Consider the following 9,187-nt stretch of genomic DNA (forward strand, 5'->3'; position numbering starts at 1 on the left):
AGAGAGAGAGAGAGAGAGAGAGAGAGAGAGAGAGAGAGAGAGACAGGCAGATTGATAGACAAATAAATTCTAAAGATGGATGGATGGATGGATGGATAGATGAATGGATAGATAGATAGATGGAGAGAGAGGTAGGTAGACAAATAAATTATACAGATAGAAGGGCAGACAGATAGGTGAGGAGATAGATTTTAAAAAGTAGATGATAAGTTGGATAGATAGACAGATAACAGACTAATAAAGAGATAGGCAGTCAGATAGAAAAATAGATGTTAGCTAGACAGGTAGGTAGGCAGACAAAGAGGTTGACAGATTCACAGATAAGAGATATAGATCTCTACAGACACACAAATATACACATATATAAATGTATATATTATGTATGTGTGGGTATATCTAAAATATACCCACAAAAACATATATTCCTGCTGAATTTTTTAAGAAATCCATCAGAAATCAGCTTAAAGATCTTAGGAATCTTAATGATAATCATGTTAAATACTCACCGATAAGGTAAGCTGAATCTCCTTATGATTACAATTTTTAGAAATCCTTTTCTTGAAAGCTCTTACTGCTTCTTTTGACCTATGACAACAGAGAAGCACAGTAATTAACTAAGTCCATTTGCTTGATTTCTAAAAGTGATCAGAGATAGAGAACCGCATGTATCAATTTCCTATGCCAATTAATGAAAACTACAGAACCATGGGAATACCAGAGGTGAAATTATACCACTAAATTTGAGGTTGACAAAAGTCCAGATCTACGGACTCCTAAGTCCAAATTGGTTTTTACTACACCAAATTATGTAGTTTATAGTGAAATGTCTTTAAAAAAACATTGAGGATTATTCAACACTTCCACCACCAAATGGATGGCTCTCAATCACCTACTCTAACAGGCAACACAGAACAGCAATGACTTTGTTTAGCTTAATGATTATCATTTTAAGCAATGGTTCCCAATCCCCAAGGATTTATTGCAAATCTTTGTATAGCACCAAACATTGGCATTTTAGTCTTTTTTTAACCTACCTGGGAATTTAATGGATATAGAAAATTCCCTATAAGAAAAATGTCCTCTGCCAATGCAGATCAGTCCTTTTGACTGAGATAATTGTCTGGGGTCACTGAAATGTTAAATGATCTACCTATGTGTCACACAGCAGTATGAATACAAGTTGTATTACTTAAACCTAGGTTTTCCTGGCTCCAATATCAACTCTCTCTCCACTATACCATAACTGCCTTTAATATTTAACATGAACAAAATATATAGCATTAATGTAGAATAGCAAACAAATATGTCTTCTGTAATTTGCATACTAAAACCATTCCACAATTAAGCATTACTTTTTTTTCAAATGTAGAAGCTATTTGGATGAATAAAATCCAAGCAAAAAGCATTTCAGAACTGAAAGTGTATTTTTTTCATCAGATAGTTTCTCAATCAAAAGACACTTAGAGACAACTATGTGTGTGTGTGTGTGTGTGTGTGTGTGTGTGTGTGTGCTGACAACATTTTTTGATGCTGAAAAGGTGAACTACTATTTTGTAGCAAAAATGAACTAATCAGAATTTGGGGGTAGGGAGGTGTTGCATTTTACATTACCTGTTAATGTTTCTCTGAGATTTGTTTCATCCCTGGAAGAAGGTTTAACTAAAGAAATTAATTATGTCTCTCAGATTGCAAGGCAAATATTTAAACTACTTACAAACCATTTTCTTTCTTTTCAAATCTTTACCTTCTATCTTAGTATCTATTCTGAGACAGAAAAATGGTAAAGGCTAGGCAATCCAGATTAAGTGATTTGTCCAGGTCCTACAACTAGGAAGTCTCTGAGGCCAAATTTGAATCCAGGTCCTCCCAACTCTAATCCTGGTGCTCTATCCCCTGGGCTACCTAGCTGATTCAAGTAAACCATGTTCAAGTACTTTAGCAATTTCCATTTATATATAATGAATAAATATCGGCTACACATTTTTTTGTATTTATCTGAACAACAGACCACAAAGCAATCAAACTCTATTCCTCAACATAATCTATATAATCTATAATCCAAAATAGTTTTTCCTCTTAGTTCTGATCACTGAGACTTCCCTGGGTAACTTAAATGTACTGGTGATCTCAGAGACTTCTCTCTGCATCAATATAGTTCAGAGATGTCAAATGTGGTCCATGGGCAGCAAGGTCCACCACATTCCCAAGTGCTGATGAACCTGATTAAATCATAATAGGGAAATATTTAACAAAATAAATAACAAAATACAATAAAATTTAGATATTAACATATGGTTTTCTAAGTCAATATGAGCTTATAGGGATCCTTATATATCCTATTTCTATTTGAGTTTGAATACAATTATAATATGTATAGATTACGATCTATTCATTCCTTTCTATCCCATGTAATGCTTATCCACATATGTTCAAATTATCATCAATTGGTCCACTTGATGTTTGCGGGACCCCTTTAGGTCTTTCAACATGATTCAGGTACCGGGTCAGTATATGAGCTGCACATACTATCTATTAACCCTTATTCTCAATATATGACCAGCCTGCACATCTCTTGTTCAGGACACAGCCTATTTATACTCACTATGTATATCTCCATTGTTTTGGGATAATGGAAGATAGAGTTTGATTTGGGGAGTTTTGATTCTTCAGATTTTTGATCCAGGAGTTTTGATTCTTTGGAGACTATGGCACTCTATGATTCACAATCACATAGAATCACCATAAATAAGATCTACTTTGATTTCTGGGTGGTTCTTGAAAGTTCTATACAATTTTTAAAACAAATCTAGATTGTTCTTTTCAGTCTGTTTAATTCAGAGCAATTCATCCATAACATGCTTACATAAATAAAAAAGGAATATATCATGCAAAAATATAGTAAAGATTCTTGGCTGATGTATGGAAAAGTGAGTTTGTCCTATATTCTTGATGAAGGGGCAAAAAAAGTTCTTTTCTTGATTATTTCCTGCCCGTAAAATGGGAAATGACCCAAATGACCAGAGACTTACAATCTAAGAAACAAGCTATCACCCCAGGGCAAGTGACTTTCTCTCTAATGTTTTCCATAACATGTATAAACTGGAAACAGTGGTAGATTGAACAGATAGAGTTGTAGGGAACGAAAAAGGCCCCATAGCATGACCAGTTTTAGTTCAGGTGTGACTTCAAGGGGATATAATATCCTATCTGGGTGGATCAACAAGCAGTCAACTTTTACAACCAACAGAAGGAAGAGGAAAAAGGTAGAAAGAAGAGATGTTGTAATGGATTCCCCAATTATCCAAATTTGGAAAGAAGTAGGCATTCTAATATTTCAAGGCTGGCATTTCTTTGCCAAAGAAATGCACCAAGTCCAAAAACTTTTAGATGCCCCTCTTGCAGCAGGCAAGATCAACCCCCTGGTATGCACTCACCCATCTTTGCTGGTGATAATCATATCACAAATGTGCATGAACTGGCCCCAATCTTCAGTCTGAACTCCTGCAAATGTAGCCTTTTCTGAAAAGAAAAGCAACTATTTTTGCCCTTGGCAAGAACAACTTGAAGATAATCTTTTATCTCCCTGAAGCACAGTCTAAAATTTTAAGAAAGTCTTAACTTGAAACCATCAAAAGTGAGCAATAGGATTCATTCATTCAATAAATACTTATTAAATGCTCACTGTGTAGTAAAAAAAAAAGTGATAACTGCTAGGAATACAAATAGGTATAATTTTGAGTTATTTTGTAATTGCTTTTTCCGTATATGTGTATCTCCCAGGAAAATAGAAGCCCCATGAGGGCAGGGACTTTTATTTACCACATGAAACTAAGGTTCCACTTAAATTTGAATTGCCTTGCAACTCCACCATAGAAGAGTTATTGCTTTGCTGTTTAAGGGAAGTCTTCATAAAAATGCAAATATGGGTAAATATAAATATATTATACAAAGTCCTTGCCTTCAAGATGCTTACATTTTACTGAGGAATACAACTAAGGGGTCATAGCAGACAGAATACTGCTCATGGAGTCATAAAGAGCTGAATTCAAACCCAGCTTCAGTCCCTTACTAGTGATATGACCCTGGATAAATCACCTCACCTCCCTCAGTCTGTTTCCTTGGCAGAAAATGGGTGTAATAAGAATGCTTACCTCATAGGGTTATTGTAAGGATCAAATGAGTCAAAAGTGCTTTGCAAACCTTAAAGAACTTTTTGGTTTTTTAATCCTTGCCTTCTGTCTTAGTATCAATTCTAAGACAAAAGAACAACAAGAACTAGGCAGTCAGGGTTAAGAGCCGTGCCCAGGGTCACATAGCTAGGAAATGTCTGAGGCTAAATTTGAACTCAGGTCTTCCTGACTTCAAGTCTGACACTATCCACTGTGTAACTCAGCTGCCCCTCTTAAAGAGCTTTTTAATGATAGTTATTATTATTATAATTAATTATGTAAGGATACATAAATAAAAAACTACCTAAACCAGTGCTTTCATTATTGTAGGAAATTCCCTTATCAACTATGCAAATAGGCAACTCTTGTGTGATTTATGGCTTAGAGCATTACCCAGAACACTGGGAACTTAAGTGACTTATTTCTCAAAGATCACACAGCTAGTGCTGGTAATACCTGCTCTCCCAAACACCTAGTTTCCTCTCAAATACATCTATACATACATACACACACACAGCTTCTATCTACCTGTCTATCTCTCTAGTGATCTGGGGAAATAGAGGTCACCTGGGGGAGGGATAGGGAAAGGATTCCGGTGATTTGGAAAAGCCTCCAGGAGATGGATGGGTGGCACCAGAGCTGGGCCTGGAAGGGAGCTGGCTATTCCAAGAGGCAGAATTGAGGAGGGAGAACACTGATCTAAAATCCATCAGCATTTATACCCAAAGTACAACTGCTTCTGTTCCCTTCTCTGGCAACCCTCAGGAGCTGGCCTATTAGTTACGCTGTTCAGGTTTCCATGACTGGCATCAAGGGCCAGAGTGGCTGGCTGAGAAATCCCCAGTGTGCCAAAGGCACAAATTTGCTTAGAAATGGAGTGACTCGGATGGCAAAGTGCAGTCTCCTCCACATTCCCTCATGTGAAACTTTAGACAAGATGATTCTAGATAACTCTAAATCTACAAGGCCTAGCTTCCCCCATGGCAGGAGAAAAACTTTGAAAAAAAATAATAAAGGCCAACCCAGGGCTATAATTTTTCCCAAAGGATAGCTGAGCATGTGGCCAGGTGGGTAAACTGAACTTCTGACACTGTTCATGGTAGGATAAAGAGGAGGAGGGGCAGCTGGGTAGCTCATTGGATTGAGAGTCAGGCCTAGAGGCTCAGGAGGTCCTAGGTTCAAATTGTAAGAGGGAGATTTTCAGTTAATTCCATTTACACAAAATCTGGCCTCAGACTTCCTGGCTGGGTGACTCTGTTTATAAAAATAAATACTGGGGAAGACAGACACTTCCCAGCTTTGTGACCCTGGGCAAGTCACTTGACCCCCATTGCTCACTCTTACCACTCTTCCACCTATGAGCACACACACAGAAGTTAAGGGTTTAAAAAAAAACACAAAAAAACAAATAAAGAGGAGGAGAGCAAAGGCATGCCAGAGTGTATACAGTGGTAGAATGGAGAAGGGGAGTTTTGAAGGGTTTCATCAAGGCTGCCTGGAAAATAAAATCCTCCCATACTCTGGTTCTACAGAAACTGGCATTGCCCAATAATTCCACCATTGGAGTTAATTGCTTTGATATGTAAAGGCAGTCTTTTAAAAATGCAAAGATAGGGGCAGCTGGGTAGTTCAGGGGATTGAGAGCCAGGCCTAGAGACAGGAGGTCCTAGGTTCAAATTGTAAGAGGGAGATTTTCAGTTAATTCCATTTACACAAAATCTGGCCTCAGACTTCCTGGCTGGGTGACTCTGTTTATAAAAATAAATACTGGGGAAGACAGACACTTCCCAGCTTTGTGACCCTGGGCAAATCACTTGACCCCCATTGCCTAGCCCTTACCACTCTTCTGCCTTGGAGCCAATACATAGTATTGACTCCAAGATGGAAGGTAAGGTTTTAAAAAAAAAAAAAAAAACAATGCAAATACCTGTAGAGAAGAGTACAAAAAAATCCCTCAAAACTTTGTGTGAATAAGTTAAAAAGTCACTCATAGCTTTGTGTGAATAAATTTATGTGCCTGTCTTCCTATGAGGGAATGGGGGTGAGGGGAACGAGGAAGAAGGTAGAATGGGTGATGACAATTCATCTTCATATCAGTCTTACTTAGGATCCTCTCTGCTTGGCCTCATGAAGAGGCAGTAACAGAGATCTGATTTCAGGGAGGGCTCCAAGGGCAGCTACTGGCAAAGTGGGGCCTAAAGTCAAGGAATGGCTGAGTTCAAATCCAACCTCAACCACTTTCTAGTTGTCACCTGGACAAGTCACTTAAGATTAAGATGAATTCTGCCTCAGTTTTCTCATCTGTAAAATGTGCTGGAGAAGGAAATAGCAAACCACTCCAGTATCTTTGCCAAGAAGACTCCAAATGGGGTCATAGAAGTGTCACCACTGAACAGCAGCAATCAAACAACATTCAGTCAAGATGGGATGAGGTTTCTCTAGCTACTACTAATGCTATTCGACTTCTGCCCAGGAGTCCACCTCACAGGAAAGCTCTGAAGATCACATCTCAGGCCAAGATTGTCAGACTACAGAAACTGGGTTCTCAGACAGCTCTTCCTAATTCCCTAGAGCCTATGAATCAATCAACAGGCTTTTACTATGCCTCCACTACAGGCAAAGTAGAGGATGGAGTTGGCCTCCACTCTAACCCATATTGGCCATATGGCCATGGGCAAACTTCTCAAACTCTCAGTGCCCCAAGCAACTAATTCTGTAAATTGCATAGAATATGCCAAACTGCACAAGAGAGAGGGAATGTTCTTATGTAGTAATTCCTCAAAGCAATGAATTTGTAGGTCCAATCCCTATTCCTATATTATAGGAACTGAGGATACAAAAGTGAGATAGTCCTAGCCCTACATTAATTTCTACTAGGAAAATATTTACTGAGAAGGAAATACCGGATATCTACAAGATAATTTGCCCAGAGAAGAAGGAAGTACTCTTAACAACTGGAGGAATCAGATAATGTCTCTGGAAGGAGTTACCTGCTGAACTGAGCCTAGAAAGGGAGCAATCAAGAGCTAAAACTGAGCTAGTTCCATTAAAGTACTTAAGATGTTGGTTTCTATTCTATTATACTTAGGGTTAGTCAGTTGGGGGTGGGGTGGGGTGAGAGAAGCAATTATGCAGTCTGGTTCCCCAGAGTGCCCTCCCCCCACCCCCTAGCCCCAAGTGGCTTTCAGAGCCTTCCCTCTCTGGCCCAGCAATTGGTCTGATCTTCATTCTTTGTTTATCCAGGAAAGTCATAGGTCGGGCTTTATGGGTGCCAATTTCCGTTTTTAATAAGAAAGACTCATTGTCACAACGGTTTGGAATAAGTTTCAGGGCTCCTCTAGAACATTTTCCACCCCTTTCGCCTTTAGGCTCCAAAATCTGCGGCAGAGAACCAGGGAGTTGGGTTCTTTTCCCCGCAAATCTCAGGTTCATCTGGCTCACTTCCCTCTCTGGGAGGGAGGGGGGCCTAGAAAGAGAGAAATAAATCCCGGGAAGCACATTAAGGGTGGGAGAAGGGCTCTTTGCCTGGCGAGGAGGGAGTGGAGGGGTTTGGTCGAGAGAACAGGACCAGAGTCTAAGGTCCAGAAGCCAAGGTTGGGGTCTGAAGATTGCAGATGCTAGGAACTCAATCCTCCAGGAGCCGGGCTCAGGTGACTCCGCCGAGGTGCTCACCCCGCCTCTGCCACCTTACCTATGAGGTGGCCCACTGAAGTCGCGAAGGGATCTTTGAGGCTCTTCCCAAACGCCATGGTGAGCCCTCCGAGCCGGGCCCAGGAAATCCGCCTACGCCCCCTCCTCTTCGTCCTTCTCCGGTGGCCGGCTCCTCCCCTGCTCTGCGCCCCAGGCTCCTCCTCTCCAGCCCCGCGATCCCCGTACTCCAGGGGATCCCGGGCTCGGAGCTCCGTCTCCTCCTCCTTTCCTCGAAGGGCGGAGCTTTCCGAGGCGCCCAGCCCACCTGTAGCACAACCAATCTTCCTACCCGCGGGGTGGTCAGGCTGACCGACCGCCTCCAGCAGCTAGGAGCCTTTCTGCGCCGAGCTGCCTCTCCCCAAGGTGGCCAGGAGTCGCAGCAGCTAGCCGGCCAAGCCCGCGGTCCGGACGAGCCGAGGTAGCAGAGCGCCTCAAAGCCCTGAGCCCAGTGGGCGTGACGTGACCGTGGCCAGCGCCTCGGGTTCCGCCCCGCTCTGGGAAACGGGGGCCGGCTCTGTTCTGCTCGCGCAGCTCTTACTCCCAGTTCTTGGGCATAAGGGCACAGCCTGCCTGACGGGCACAGTCTGTTTCCCAGGGAAAGTTATTTCTGGTTGGGAGGGGCGTGAGATTAATAAGGAAGAGGGCAGCTCAGCCACTGTGCCTGGGAAGGCACTCCACTCCCCTAACCGAGTCTGCATGCTCACTGTGTTGATTGGAAATCACCTACTGCAATAACAGGGGCGAGAAATAATAGGCCGGTGGCCATGAGGAAACTGAGAATCTGGCATTGGAAGGGGTTGGGAAAATTGGTTCTTGGGAAGGAAAAGGTTAATCCGGTTCCCTCCCGGTCCTCTCACCCCAGCCGACTAGGAAAAAACAAAGAAAAAGGACGTTCTGGGATCGGTTCCTGTCTGGGGCTTTTGGCCCTGGGGCTGGGAGGGAGTAAGATTTATGGGAATGTTAAACTTGCTGACTAAGTAGGCATTGTTTATCCACCCTCCATTAGTTACCTTCCCGCCTAAGTTACAGATACATTTCCATTTCCTCCTGCCCCAGTTAACCCTGGATTGGGAAATGTGGGCAAGAATGAGCTGCGTGGATTAGTACCTGATTTCTTTGTGGCTTTAGCAGAAATGAAAGTTCGATGAAACTTCAAGTCAGATGGCAGCTCCTTGGCTCCTAGTTCTTCATCCCCTTGCCTTTTCCCCCATTTTTTCTGGCCATGAATTGAGGCCCAGTGTTACAAGCCCTTTTTCAATCCTGAAGGTGATGGTGAGAGAAATAAGAAAGAACAAAAAGTAAATGTTTAGTAAGTGGGTGTTGATAGA

General features: G+C 41.8%; 1 protein-coding gene across 3 annotated transcripts in view; it reads right to left on the reverse strand.

Annotated features, from left to right (window-relative positions):
• The window catches only part of TOM1L1 (target of myb1 like 1 membrane trafficking protein), a 52,660-nt gene extending 44,696 nt beyond the window's left edge, over positions 1 to 7,964 (reverse strand). Inside the window, exons 1-3 of one of the 3 annotated variants that reach the window (XM_044676959.1) lie at positions 7,861 to 7,964; positions 3,435 to 3,519; positions 507 to 585 (exon numbers count right to left, since the gene is read on the reverse strand). In XM_044676959.1, coding sequence (XP_044532894.1) covers positions 507 to 585; positions 3,435 to 3,519; positions 7,861 to 7,918 — 222 coding nt within the window. In that variant the 5' untranslated portion in view covers positions 7,919 to 7,964. The remainder of the gene's footprint in view (positions 1 to 506; positions 586 to 3,434; positions 3,520 to 7,860) is intronic. The other 2 variants (XM_044676958.1, XM_044676960.1) reach the window with 2 other exon arrangements.
• Between the last annotated feature and the right edge of the window lie 1,223 nt (positions 7,965 to 9,187).

Source organism: Gracilinanus agilis, chromosome 4, assembly GCF_016433145.1.
Source record: "Gracilinanus agilis isolate LMUSP501 chromosome 4, AgileGrace, whole genome shotgun sequence".
Taxonomy (NCBI): domain Eukaryota; kingdom Metazoa; phylum Chordata; class Mammalia; order Didelphimorphia; family Didelphidae; genus Gracilinanus; species Gracilinanus agilis.